General features: G+C 41.9%; 1 protein-coding gene across 1 annotated transcript in view; it reads left to right on the top strand.

The window, feature by feature from the left end:
* LOC134211982 (protein ABHD13) overlaps nt 1–14,653 on the top strand; it is a 58,004-nt gene extending 43,351 nt beyond the window's left edge. The window contains exon 3 of the mRNA XM_062689420.1: nt 14,257–14,653. Coding sequence (XP_062545404.1) covers nt 14,257–14,365 — 109 coding nt within the window. The 3' untranslated portion in view covers nt 14,366–14,653. The remainder of the gene's footprint in view (nt 1–14,256) is intronic.
* The last annotated feature ends 720 nt before the right edge of the window (nt 14,654–15,373 follow it).

Genomic DNA, 15,373 nt, shown 5'->3' with positions numbered 1-15,373 from the left:
TGCCGCAGGTGTCGTGTGTCCCATCTACAAAAAGGGCGATAAGCTGGATTGTAGCAACTACCGCGCAATCACATTGCTGAACGCCGCCTACAAGGTACTCTCCCAAATTTTATGCCGTCGACTAACACCAATTGCAAGAGAGTTCGTGGGGCAGTACCAGGCGGGATTTATGGGTGAACGCTCTACCACACACCAGGTCGCCATACGTCAGGTATTGCAGAAATGCCGCGAATACAACGTGCCCACACATCATCTATTTATCGACTTCAAAGTCGCATATGATACAATCGATCGGGACCAGCTATGGCAGCTAATGCACGAAAACGGATTTCCGGATAAACTGATACGGTTGATCAAGGCGACGATGGATCGGGTGATGTGCGTAGTTCGAGTTTCAGGGGCATTCTCGAGTCCCTTCGAAACCCGTAGAGGGTTACGGCAAGGTGATGGTCTTTCGTGTCTGCTATTTAACATCGCTTTGGAGGGAGTAATACGAAGGGCAGGGATTGACACGAGTGGTACGATTTTCACGAAGTCCGTCCAGTTATTTGGTTTCGCCGACGACATTGATATCATGGCACGTAACTTTGAGAGGATGGAGGAAGCCTACATCAGACTGAAAAGCGAAGCTAAACGGATTGGACTAGTCATCAACACGTCGAAGACGAAGTACATGATAGGAAGAGGCTCAAGAGAGGTCAATGTAAGCCACCCACCACGAGTTTCTATCGGTGGTGACGAAATCGAGGTGGTTGAAGAATTCGTGTACTTGGGCTCACTGGTGACCGCCGATAACGATACCAGCAGAGAAATTCGGAGACGCATAGTGGCTGGAAATCGTACGTACTTTGGACTCCGCAAGACGCTCCGATCGAATAGAGTTCGCCGCCGTACCAAACTGACTATCTACAAAACGCTTATAAGACCGGTAGTTCTCTACGGACACGAGACCTGGACGATGCTCGTGGAGGGCCAGCGCGCACTTGGAGTTTTCGAAAGGAAAGTGTTGCGTACCATCTATGGTGGGGTGCAGATGGCGGACGGTACGTGGAGGAGGCGAATGAACCACGAGTTGCATCAGCTGTTGGGAGAACCATCCATCGTTCACACCGCGAAAATCGGACGACTGCGGTGGGCCGGGCACGTAGCCAGAATGTCGGACAGTAATCCGGTGAAAATGGTTCTCGACAACGATCCGACGGGAACAAGAAGGCGAGGTGCACAGCGGGCAAGGTGGATCGATCAGTTAGAGGACGACTTGTGGACCCTCCGCAGACTGCGTGGATGGCGAAGTGCAGCCATGGACCGAGCTGAATGGAGAAGTCTTTTATGTGCAGCACAGGCCACTCAGGCCTTAGTCTGATGATAAATAAATAAAAACCTTTCTGCGTTATATCATACTGTACCATAAAATTGGAATTCAAATCCTGGGAAGCACAAAGGTTGATGACCAATTGGTTGGTCGCCGAAAAGTGTGCTCAATTAAAGAGATTTATAATTCCCAATGTTAAAGTAACCGAAAAGCTCTTAGAGCTCTGCAAGGGAGCTCTTTGCACCTTCACTGGCCTAATAACCGGACACTGCCCGAGCAGATATCACTTGAAAAATATTGGCCAGATTCAGAATGATATCTGTCGTTTCTGTAACATGAAACGTAAAACCTCGGAACATCTGCTTTGCAGTTTATTTATTTATTTATTTATTTATTTATTTATTTAGGCCAACAGGTAAAATTATACCCCAATGACTTCAGAACTACACTATATATAAATCTAACATAAAATACGTTTAAAACTACACTTATTTGTTTCCCTAGACACGTTAAAATCGAACACAAAATAACATGTATTGAACAAGCGGCACATACTACGCAACGGTTCATGTAACCCATAGTTGGTTCTTGCGGTGGGAATACTAAAAAATGAGTGCATGCGAAGATTGCGACAACGGGAGTTTATGTTCAACGCACTTAGCAGAGATGAACAATCTATATGATTTTGTAACAAATCAACGATAAAACAGACTTTTACCACGTTCCGCCTCGCTTCAAGCAGATCCAGATTAATCAGCTTACATCGACTAGGATAACTGGGTAGATTAAGCGGGTCCCTCCACCTGAGGCGACGCAGTGCAAAGCGGATGAATTTCCTTTGTAGAGCTTCAATTCGTTGAATTTCATTCTGGTAATATGGGGACCAAACGGCTGACGAAAACTCCAAAATAGGACTCACAATGGAGCAATATAGTGCCTTCAGACAGTATACGTCGTTGAACTGCTTTCCAAAATGGAACAAGAATCCTAGCTGCGATGAAGCTTTTGATACAATATACGAAACGTGGTCCTTGAAGGTTAATTTAGAATCGATGAGTATTCCCAAGTCTTTCACTGTTGATTCACGCTTCAGCGGTATCTCTCCATATGTATAGTCGAAATGGTAGGGCGAGTGTTTGCGTCCGAACGAAATAATCGTACATTTGGAAAAGTTGTGATGCATTGTACAAGAGTAGATCTAAATTTCTAAATAGTGGCTTTATGCAACCAGGAGATATTTGGACTGCAAATCCTGGAAAGGTAGTGAGTTTTATTAACTCTCGCTTAACTTTTCAAAAGGACCCAAGTAACATTTTTTTCATGAATTAATTTGAGAACTGCAATCAAAAGCTTTCATGTTGTTCTGTTGATTGCGCTATTCAAAATAATTCATGAAAAAAATGTTACTTAGGTCCTTTTGAAAAGTTAAGCGAGAACTCAATTATACCGGACTGGGAAAATACGCGTCTTAGGTTGTTTACTTGACAAATGGTGATCAACCTAGAATATGCGAATAGTTAATAGTAATCAGGGGTATACCACAAAAGTTCAACTCTATGGACGCAGTGGTTCTACGCCCAAAAAAAATGTACTGTTGTAGTTTCGCTTGTTTCCCATGTGCTCGTTTTTATGGATTCACCAAAGGCGCGCACTTTTTGCGCCTTTTCAAATTTATTTGGCGCAAATTTAAAATAATTGGCGACCTTTCAACGAATAAGTTTCTTTATAAAATCAAACAAGAACTTGATCATTTCGCTAAGTAAACGGCTGGTGACTAGAAGTGTTTGCGAGTAGGCTACGAAGCTTTTCAGTATGTTAAATTGAGTTTTGACTAAGAGGTAAAGTGTGATTGGAGTGAATTGTTCTGTGTTTATTTTAATAAAGTTTTCAAACTAGCAGTTAACGTAGCAGACGTCATAAGGACGTATTTTTTTTAGTTTCGCGAACACCGTATTATTAAGTGAAACGTACAAAAAGGTAAAACGAATTATAATGTTAAATGTAGAGTTGTTTTGATGGAACGAATTCGCGTTGGACTTTTCCAGCGCATCTTGCTTTTTGGTACGGGCTGGAGTTTGAGTATTCGGCCGGAGTTGGGTACGGGAATACGTGTGGTGTCTACAGAGCCCGCCATTTTGTCCAACGGACATCAAGAGCTCGAGCGTGCGTTAAGGTGCGCCTGTAAAGGTAGCCAAACGCAGGAGGGGGGAAGTCGCTCGTCAAAAAGCGAAACTCGGCGGTCGCCCATTAACCGTTGAAGGTAAGATCCCTAAGCCAATTCCCGTGGATCATTTCCGAGAGTGCGGTCCCCGTACGTCGTCAATAATCGTACGCAGAACCCGAGCCGACGGTTAGTAGTAGCTCTATTTTCCATTCCGTACCGATAAAAATAGTCCAGCCCGAATGGTGGAATAAATGTTGTATAGTAATTCGAAGAAGGGGCCTTCCTTAGCCGTGCGGTAAGACGACGATAGTGGATTAGGGATGATCTTTGAAAAAGGGGGAGGATGTGGGGGGAGGGATATTGTTTAGTTATCGATCAACTCAGTGTAACTTCTGAACCCCGATTTCAACCAAATTTGGATGAGAGTTAGGTATGCTCTTTGGAGAAGAAGATGTACCTTTTAGACATAATTTAAATGCCTTATTAATGAAAATCACTTAAATAAAGAAGAACAATACCCTGTTATTTAGTTCATCCTCGAAAATAACATTTTCTCGGGAATAACATTTGCCCAGAAATGGCTTAAACGAAAATGACATTTCCCTGAAAATGGTCATGACAATATTTAGCCTAAGGTCATTCGGCATGAAGAACATTTGGGACAATTATGAACAGCATCAAAAGTGGTGGTGAAAATAACTACGGTTAGTAATATTTAATTGTATCACATTGTATCATTGTACACAAAATCCTTTCATAGAAAGCATGCATTAGCCGGGTATAAAGCAATGATAATTGTTACTCTTTATCGGAATCATGGTTTGCCCAGTAAAAAGCAATACTTAATGTGTTTCCTTCTGGATGTGTTTGCTTCTTTAAAAGTAGGCGTTGGCCCGGAATAAGGTAATGGTGGGTGTGATCCTTTCTTTAAAAATATGCTTCTTCTTATTGGCATTACATTCCCCCGCAGCTATTCATTGAGCACTTCCACATTTATTAGCTGAGAGGTTTCTGAGCGAAGTTACAATTTTTTTTTATCCGTATATCATGAGGCTAACACGATAATACTTTTAAACCAAGGGAAGTCGAGGAAATTCCCATCCCGAATATTTCCTAGACTGGACCGGGTATCGAACTCAGCTACCCTCAGCATGGTGTTACTTTGTAGCCGTGCATCTTACCGGGTTAAAAATATGCGTTTTCTCGGAATAAGGCATCGGTGAATGTTTTTGCCTTTCTCGTATACTAAGTATACGTAGAGGCTAATCACTCCAGAACCAGACTTTTGATAGAAGGCTCGAATACCCATAGTTTTGTATAGCAACCGACTCAGCTCGACGTATTAAGGTGATGTCTGTATGTGTATGTATGTATGTGTGTGTGACACACTTTTTAAAACTTAGCATTGGCCGAATGACTCGCAACAAGTTCCATTCGACGGGGAATCCTATCCCATTATTTGCTATTGAAAATTGGCCAGATTGGACCATGGGATCAAGAGTCATGGCTAAAATGCTCTTTTCTATGTGCAAAACACGCTTAAAACACTCACTCATAGTTTTTAGTATTTTTTTGCACGAGATAGGCACCAACACCGCTAGGTGAAGTAATCAGGATTTTTATAGACGTTTGGCCGGAATAAGGCGATTGTGGGTTTGATCCCTTCTTAAAAATCAGTCAATGTTTTTAAAAGTGAAATCTGCCTTTTTTTTAATCAAATGGTGTAGTGTCAATAAGAAAACACAATTATCCTTTTGAACAATTGGTTTTATCATTTTCCGATTGTGAAAAAAGACTGCGAACTAAACTGACAATTCCGAGCAAGGCCGGGTACATACAGCTAGTTATTAAGGGAGCATCCATAAATTAATTAACGCTTTGATGGGGGAGGGGGGGTGTTTAAGTTATTTTTTATTCAAAAAGTGTGACATAGGGGGAGGAGGGTTGAAAATGGACAATTTTTGCGTTACGTAATAAATGGATCTTCCCTAATACATATCAATTGACTCTGGCAGTTAGGATTTTTCCTCTGATTGAATTGAACCATTTAGGAATTATAATGTTTTCAAGAAAATTATTTTGAGCTTTTTAGTGGAATGTCTTCACTTGTCGTAAGACGAGTTTGTACAATCCCATTCAATTCCACCACTTAATTGTACCTTTGCAGATACGTATTTCGACCTCAACAGTAAGATCGTCTTCAGTGTCTCGTACTTAACTCGAGACTAAGTCGAGTCAAGTACGAGACACTGAAGACGACCATACTGTTGAGGTCGAAATACGTATCTGCAAAGGTACAATTAAGTGGTGGAATTGAATGGGATTGTACAAACTCGTCTTACGACAAGTTAATGTTTTCAACTTAAAAGCAATTGAAGTGCAACGATTTTTGTCTAAAATTGGAAATTATTTTGTTAGACATTTGTTGCAATGTCTCAATATTAGAAATTCTGTGAAGTTCATTGGTACTATACCACGAAGTTAGTTAGTTAGTTATTGATCCTGTACACCTCCGGTGGTGCAAAGGGCCGACTTGAAAGATCTCCATCCTGAGCGATGCCCGGCTATCGCTTTAACCTGTTGCCAGGTTAGATTTCGGTCGACTTCTTTTATTTCTTTATTGAGGCTTCGCCGCCATGAGCCTCTGGGTCTGCCTCTGCTGCGATGTCCCACTGGGTTCCAGTCTAATGCTTGCTTACAGATTTCGTTTCCGCCCCTACGTAGAGTGTGGCCGACCCAGCCCCACTTCCGATCCCGAATTTCTGTTGCTATCGGCCTCTGGTGACAACGACGATGGAGCTCGTTGTTTGAGATCCAGTTGTGAGGCCACCAGGCCCGAATTATATACCGCAGGCATCTGTTAATGAACACCTGCAGCCGTTGAGTGTTCTCCACTGATACACACCATGTTTCGCTAGCGTATAACAGCACAGATTTCACGTTAGAGTTGAAAATTCGTATTTTGGTGCGTTCACTTATCTGCCTGTTTTCCAGATATTTCTTAAACTCGCAAAGGCAGCCCTTGCTTTCTTGATCCGTGCGCCTATGTCGATCTTGGTACCGCCGTCTGACGCCATTTGGCTACCAAGATATTGGAAGCTTTCAACATTCTCCACTGGTTGCCCGGCTACTGTGAAACTGGAAGGAGTCACCGTGTTTACATCCAACGATTTGGTTTTGTTGACGTTGATGACTAAACCTGCCGAGGAGGAGCGATCGGCAAGGTCGTTGAGCTTACTCTGCATATCAGAGCGCCGTTGCGCGAAGTAGTGCAACGTCATCCGCCAATTCGAAGTCGTTTAGGTGCTCCATGGTTATAGGCTGCCATAACAGCCCGCGGTTTGGTTCACGGTCAATTGCATCTACCAGAATCTCATCGATTACGATGAGGAACAGTAACAGTGATAGAATACATCCTTGCCTCACACCAGCTACGACCCGGATAGGGTCGGACAGGACCATTGTGCAGCACTCTACACGAAAAGGCCTCGTACTGTGCTTCGATGAGGCCGATGATTTTCTCAGGAACCCCTTGCGTCTCAGGGCGCCCCACATATTCTCGTGATTGAGACGGTCGAAAGCTTTTTCGTAGTCAATGAATACCAAGTAAAGGGACTCTTGGAATTCGTTGACCTGCTCCAAAATGATGCGGAGCGTGACAATATGGTCCACACAGGATCTTCCGGCACGGAATCCGGCTTGCTGCCGCCGGAGAGTCGCATCGATCTTCTCCTGAATCCGGGCTAGGATAATTTTGCACAGAACTTTAAGAACGGTACACAGCAAAGCAACATAATGCCTCGCCAGTTATCGCATACAGTCAGGTCACCCTTTTGGGCACCTTCACTAAGATACCTTGCATCCAGTCGACCGGGAAAGTTGCGGTGTCCCAGATATTACGAAATAAACGATGCAGTAGTTGAGCGGATGTCATGGGGTCAGCTTTGAGCATCTCGGCTGATATGCGGTCGACCCCTGGGGCTTTATTCGATTTCATGCTTTGGATGGCTGTTTGAATCTCTAGCAGTGATGGAGCTTCGGTATTGACACGTGTTATACGTCGGATCCTAGGCAGATCATGCCGAGGTGGTGATGGCCTGGTTGGCACTTGAAAAAGTTGTTCGAAGTGCTCGAACCAGCGTTTCAGCTGGTCAGTTGGGTCGGTCAATAACTGATCATTCGCGTCTTTCACAGGCATCGTTGCATTCATCTTCGCCCCGCTTAAGCGTCGTGAGATATCGTAGAGGAGGCGAATGTCCCCGGTTGCGGCGGCTCTCTCTCCTTCGTCGGCCAGAGAGTCTGCCCACGCTCGCTTGTCCCGCCGACATGAGCGTTTTACTTCCTTCTCAAGACCCGTGTATCGTTGACGGGCTAAGACTTTGGCTCCTCTGGTTTTCGATCGCTCTATCGCGGCTTTGGCTTCTCTTCGCTCCTCTATCTTCCTCCAGGTCTCATCGGTGATCCATTGTTTTCTCTGGGTGCGTAGTTCACCCAGATTGTTCTCGCTGGTGGCGATGAAGGCATTCTTGATGGCGGTCCATTGGTCTTCCACGCTGCCACCTTCCGGAATATCTGCAGCACGCGTCTCCAGTTCTTCAACGAAGGACCGTTTCACCGTGGCATCTTCCAGTCGGCGTGTGTTGAATCGTCGTCCAACTCTTTCCTCCTGCCGACGAATCCGCGCAATGCGCAGGCGTATTTCGCCGATCGATGAGGAGGTGATGATCAGACGCGATATCGGCACTACGTTTATTCCGTACATCAAGAAGGCTCCGTTTCCATTTTCGGCTGATGCAGATGTGGTCGATTTGATTTTCTGTAAAGCCGTCACGGGAGACCCACGTGACCTTGTGAACCGGTCGATGAGGGAAGAGCGATCCCCCGATCACCATGACGTTATTACCACAAAATTCTGCGAGCAGCTCTCCGTTTTCGCTCATTTCTCCGAGACCATAGCGTCCCATAATGCGCTCATGGTTGTTGTCGGATCCGATCTTCGCATTGAAGTCGCCCAAACAGATCTTGATATCACCCTTCGGAATTCTATCTACGACGGCATTGAGTTGACTGTAGAAGTTCTCTTTGTCTTGCAGATCGGCAGCATCGGTTGGCGCATAACATTGGATTATAGTAAGGTTTCGGACCCGTGTTCTAAATCTGGCAACGATTATCCTTTCACTTATAGGTTCCCACTTCATAAGCGCAGAGTGTGCCTGAGCGCTTAGTAGGAAGCCAACTCCGCGATGCCGGGGAGCGTGTTCACCTCGTAAACCAGAGTATAGCAGAACTTGTCCCGACGGCGTTCTGTGTTCTCCAAAGTTTGGCCAACGGACTTCACTCAGTCCCAGGATCTCAAGCTTCATACGGCGTGCCTCATTGGCAAGTTGTGCCAATTTACCCTGCTGGGCTAGGGTTAAAACGTTCCATGTTCCTATTTGTGTCCGTTGTTTCGCGCTAAGAGTCGTCGCCGTAAAATCAGTCCGTATTCTTTCATTATCGGATTCTCGAACAAATTGATGTTTCGGGAACAGTAGGTTGTTGGCCCAAGGTTCCCTATCCACCGGGATGGGGCTGCCATCTTAGGTATAGCTTCCGGGGAATAGCATTTCATACTCAGCCGCTGGATGCCAGAACAGACGCTGTTGGAGCCGCACCTCCTTGGTGGACAGACGCTCGATCAGTCGGGTCAAATTTGTTTAAAGTCCCACCCAGCACCAGGACTAGGCTAGTGCGCTTTGAGCGGCACACGGTCGCTTTGATAGGGCCTGCTTGGGGACACATGCAGCTTTTTATAGAAGTTCAACAGAGCCCACTGTCGAACCCCACCACATCCTAGGCAGACCCCACAGTACGCACCCTCTCACTCTAGCTGATGTCAGAAGGACAACAGTGCCCAGGCTGCACTACCAGCTAAGTACGCAACCCTTAGCTGGCGGTCAATTGTCATCGGAAGACCCGTGGAAGCGTGAGTATTGGAACTTGTGAGGACCAGAGCTATGTTAGGCGCCCCTTCCCGGATGTCAACTCACCATTTCGCAGCCCGGCACGAAGGTTACCACGAAGGCAACTTCAGAATCATTTTCAAAATTTTATTTTGAATCCTCTGAAGTGCCTTTTTTCTGGTATTGCAGCAAATAGTCCATATTGGCACAGCATACAACATGGCTGGTCTAAAAATTTGTTTGTAAATCAAAAGTTCGTTCTCAAGACAAAGTTTTGATTTTCTGTTTTACATTTGGCTTGAATGCCTTCAAATGGACTTTTAAAAGTTAATTTTTGATCTAGCAGAAGTCCTAAATATTTAGCTTCGCTAGATCAATTAGGAGAGGTGGGGGTAAAATGGACAAGGTGGGTAAAACGGACAGGAGTCCCGTTTGAGCTAAATCGTTAAATAAATTTTGCACTCCATCAAGTGGATCTTATTGCTTGTTTCAAATTATGAGTGTAACATGTTTTACTACATTCAAATAATGAAAACTATTCTGTTTATTAAAGATTTAATGTATCATGGCTGAAATGCCATGATAATGTAATTTTTGATGTGCAGTATTTAAGCTTTTAAAACAGAAATCGGCCAAACTATCCGCATGATCCTCGAGGATCTCAAACTTAGTCTTTCCAAAGATTGTATACAAGTTTTTCAAGTTCGGAGAAATTTTCCATTTTTGCAAGTAAATGGAGAAAATATCCAAACTTTTTTGGAATCTACTACAAATGACAAATGTTAAAATCCCGAAAAACGTGATCGTCAGCTTTTTCGGTATGAAGTTGTGTTTTAAATGGCATAGTATGTTCAGCAAGTATTTTGCATACATCAAGGAGTATCATTTGATAAAATTTCATTTTTGATTAATTCACCTAAAAGTAGATAGAGATAGAGATAGAGATAAAAAAAATATTTAAAAAAAAATGTTGAAACAAAATGGCGTCTTTGGGGAAGTAGTCAGAAATAATGTACAGAAAAACTTTGTCAAAGACACTACGGGTCTATCTATTCAAGCGAACAAAATATGACTTAATTTTAGAAAATAGGTCATTTAACCCTATAAAAACTAGTATACAATGAATAACTTTGCATGGTCGAATTTTTGAGGTTAACAATGTTCTAGAAACTCATTCAGCACATAAAAATACAGCATTCAATTACTTAATCATAACAATATTTTCAATTGTTAGAAGGAAAATAGAGATCTACGAACAAAATTACACATTTTTCACACCAAAATATCTCGCAAGGTTGCAAAAAGTGGTAGCCAATTCAATGCACATTCAAAAGATAAGCTTCAAAGCTTTCTATTACAAGTGATATAATTTGTATCTCGTTGTATCCTCGTCAGATATTTGTTATTGAAAAATAACATTTTCTACATGTTCGAGTAAATCTTTGGTATAAGCTAAATATTTATGGTTAAAAAATCAACTGGTCCTAATAACTTTTTCTGAAACTCGATTCATACATATGCACAACATGTGATAGATTTAGTTAGAAAAATGTATTGGAAGGTAACCACTTCCTTCGGTGGGGTTTCATTCCACGAAACCAGTACGCTAGACTGTTGCTTTCCCTACTAAGCTACGAAGGACCTCCGTCATCTTCAGCAGCTAAATGGGTACTGTTGAAACCAAAATGTCCAGCATCAGGTACGTAGCCGAACTTTCGCAATCTATTTTTCAGAACTCACTCTTCGAAACTCACTTCCGTGGGATGAAACCCCACCGAAGGAAGTGGTTACCCTCCAATACATTTCAATACATACAATACATTTCGAACTAAATCTATCACATGTTTTGCATATGCATGAATCGAGGTTCAGACATAGTAATTAAGACCAGTTAGACCAGTTAATTATAAATATTTATTTTTTCAACTCATTTCATACAGCGTTTATACAGATTCAACTCAGGCATACAGCACGTTTTCTGGATATCCTTACATCCATAGTTTGCCACCTGGTCAAAATTTGTCGATGGGGACTCCCACAGTGGATGATAACTCCCTCTACCTTGATTGATGTCTTTTGTCTTGTATCTGCATCCAGGTTTTACTTTCCAACCAAATTTCAATGTTTTTAAAGTGTGCAGTTTTAATTTGATTTGCTGTGATGTTGATTAGTCACCCCTAGCATGGAGAACAGACGCAATTGTGAGCTCACCTCCTTGGTGGACAGACGCTCGATCAGATTTGCAGCCCCTTTTTTCCGATAAAATTCTAACAAATTTCATGTTGCCATTCAAATAGATTTCCAGAGCTAATTAAAAAAATCTCATGCTAAATTTGGACGAATTCATTCGACCTTTCTATGGAAATTCAAACGAATTTTCTTGTAACAATTCAAATTTATTGCTGGTGGAAGTAGGAAAGAATTTCTTGTGGCAATCCGAAAAAATCTTCACTGGGAAATTTATATTGATAGCCTATCGTTATTCTTTGAAGATGAATTTTAATCATTATCGTCGTTATCAACTCTAAAGTTTTATAATACATTTTATATAATATTTTATATAATAATGTAAGATTTTAACGTGTTAGTGATAATGATGTTAGTTTTAAGAAATCATTGTATCATTTGGTTTGTTAACTGTTGATACCGAAAAAAAAGAGGTTTTATGCCTACTGGGGAAGGATTTTTTTTTAACTGACAAACTCCACTCCAGCGGGCTTTTCCCTCAATAAAATACAAAATACAAAATGATTGTGTTTAGGAATTATTTTTGGGAAATGATGAAAAAATTGAACGAAATGTGAAGAAAAAAACATCATAGAAACACAAACATCAACAAAATGCTGATAATCTTTTCGAAAATCAGTAATAGAATCGGAGTCAAAAAAAATTAAATAAATCGATTCTGATTTTCAGAATCAGATCCAGATGCTATAATGTTTTATTTCCTGACTGACACGTATCGAGTGGCTAATGAAACTCTGACTAACTCCTGCCGTGTGGCTTGGTGTTTCGATGCCGATGGAAAGCTGGCATTTGTCGCACGTCGTTTGCAACCAATTTCGAGCAACAAATAAGAAAAAAAAATACGCTACCTGTCGCTTTTTTATTGCTTTGTCTTTTAATTAAGTCCGATACAAATCGGACCGACGTCGAAAAAAAACAGTCTTCTCTAGTGACCATGTCCATGGTAGAAAATCGAACGCTGCCGTCGTCCGCAGTGGGAGTCAATTGAGCACAGTGGAAAACTTTAGAAACAAAATAAGTGTTCATCGGTCGAAAGAAGGAAGTAGGGTAAAATGCCCAATAGTGGACCCCCTAGTAGCGAAATTTTGCTCTTCCTGGCATAAGGAGTGGAAATTGTCAAAATATTAATTTTGCGTGATGTCTAACATCAAGCTCTGCATCTCCTCTTCACGATACATACATAAAACACTCAAATACTCGACGTTATTCTTTGAAATTAACATTCTAAAGTTGGACTAAATTTGCCCTATAGTAGACCCCCTGGGGGTCCATAATAGGAAATTGCTTTCCTATAGTCGACACTTCATTTGATTTTCATGTTTCGTTTCGGGACGTTCTTCTTCCCTATTATGGACCCCCAAAATATTCCTATAATGGACACTCTCGTGTTCATTTTTTATAGAATTGTAAAAAATCAACTAATTTTACTTTCCAGAGCATTTTCAATGCATGTAATCAAATCATAGGACTGTAAGGTAGGTTCTCCCGATGGAATTTCATATCAAAAAATTTCCATTGTGCTGTAATAATGAAAAAATGTCTGGAGGGTCCACTATTGGTTGGGGGTCCACTATTGGGCAGTTTACCCTAGAATCCATGGGTCTGACAAATGCAGGGAAATTTCTTATTAGCTCGTTGCAATACTCTTGGTAGGGATAATTGATTGTTTGACATTGTTTATCATGATTGTCAACTAGATCGACACCGCTGCAGCTGGACTGACACAGCAAATAGCAAATGAAACGGAATATATTTGACGATTGATGGTTCATTCATTAACTATCAACTCATTGTATGGGTGTTAATTATGTATGGCAGGATAAAGGCGGAAAATATGTCTGGCTTAGTTTATTTCGTTTCTAGTTAGAAAACCACCTTTGTTTGATTTTTTAAATTTTCAGAAGATTTTAGTTATGAAAGAAATTTCCATTAGTTGTGATGGCATCTAAATGCGACTATTATTCCCGTTTTACTTCTGATCTTCAAATAGGTAAATTGATGTTGCTCAACCAGAAGATGGCACAGCAGATGTCAATTTATGTATCGCACGGATCCGAATTGCCCGTTGATATTCCGGTAATTGGAATATGAGCTGCTGCCTCAGCGGTGAATTATTGCGCTATTAATTTCATAATGAAATGATATATATCGAAAAATTAACTTTTTACGGGAAGCTCACAGGATCCGTCGGTATTGCTTGAGACGCTCGTCTCAGATGCTACTTAATAGAATCTTTTCGCGAGATGATTAATTGTTGGAAATAATTATTATTCCCCCTGTTGTAGGACTCAGTTGGAACCCGCAGTGTACTCAAGTCATTGTTGTTTGGGCTCGAGCGGAAGACGTGATGCGCTAGGGTTGAGTGGTTGGTCGAATTTCAAACCCTGCAACCCGTTCTTCCGGCAGGCGGAGAAAATATTGGCTTCTGTGCCGGTACAATAAACACGGCCTCTGCTGCTATTGCCCTGCTATCACGTTTCAACTGCCATCACCGTGGCTCATTTTCCAGCCTCATTTAAATATGAATGATGTGCCTTGATTATTACACCCATTTAAGAGCGTTTTCCTCTGTTTTTTGTCCCTCGTTCCAGTTACTACCAAGGCATAGCACATTTTCTAGCGGAGTGCAGGGAAATCAAAGGCCCCTTGCAGACGCCACCTGTTAGCCAGAACGTATGGCCCCAAGTCGAGGAAGTGTAGATGCTTCAAGACCGCTCAGAACTTGGCTGTGTTATGCTCGGAGAAAGAGTGCTCTAGTGCCAGTGTACTTGACAAGCGTAGTGAGTGATACAAATACTAGCGACAAATGAACGAATACCTGCCTAGGTTTGTGAACAAAACGCCCACAAACGAAATGAAATAGCAGTGCAAGCTATAACAAAGAAATACCTAAACAAACACAAAACAATAAGCAGTTAAAATTTTAAGCATTAGCATAATAATGACATTAAGATAATAAATTAGTGCGAAGTAACAACAGAGAAAAAACGTCCTCAATCATTCTTTCAATTATATACCACAGCCCAGATTCGGAAAACTTCTGACAGGCGTTTGCACATTTTCCTCCTGTCCGTCGCTTGTTGATGAAGGTAGGTCCGCTTAGCAATCGCAAAATTTCCATAAAAAATACCAGATACAAATGAAAGGAATCGCTCCGCATAAACATTAGCAGGAAAATGCTAAGCAATTCAGAAGGCGAGAAAGAAAATTACATAAATTTTATATGACTACCCATTTCAGAGAGAAGGGCGGATTGATGCCTAAGAAGAAACCGCTCCGTGTGTGTATCATCCAATCAATTCAACCGGGTTGAATTTGTGCATGGCTAAAAAGTACGTTTATAAGTCTTATTTAAATTATGTACGAAATGAATTTACAACGTTGTGAAAATTCATATGTGAATATGTACGTTATTTGGAAGATATTGATTTGGAAAATGTATTGGAGGTAATTACTTTCCCTTCGATGGGACTCGAACCCATGACCCTACAGTACGCTGGACTACTGGTGCTTTAACCAACTAAGCTACGAAAGACCTCCGTCGGCCTTCGCAACCTAGCGGCTACTGAACAAGCTCGAGATTCCCAAATTGGACGCATAGTCAAATCACTCGCAATCCATTTCTCAAGGCAACACTTCCGCATGTGTATAGTACACGTTCACATTAGAGGAGCGTGAGAATTTAGAATGTCTGGCGGCTGTACACAT

The sequence above is a fragment of the Armigeres subalbatus genome, chromosome 2 (assembly GCF_024139115.2).
Source record: "Armigeres subalbatus isolate Guangzhou_Male chromosome 2, GZ_Asu_2, whole genome shotgun sequence".
In the NCBI taxonomy this organism is placed as follows: Eukaryota; Metazoa; Arthropoda; class Insecta; order Diptera; family Culicidae; genus Armigeres; species Armigeres subalbatus.
This window is presented reverse-complemented; position numbering and strand designations above follow the sequence as displayed.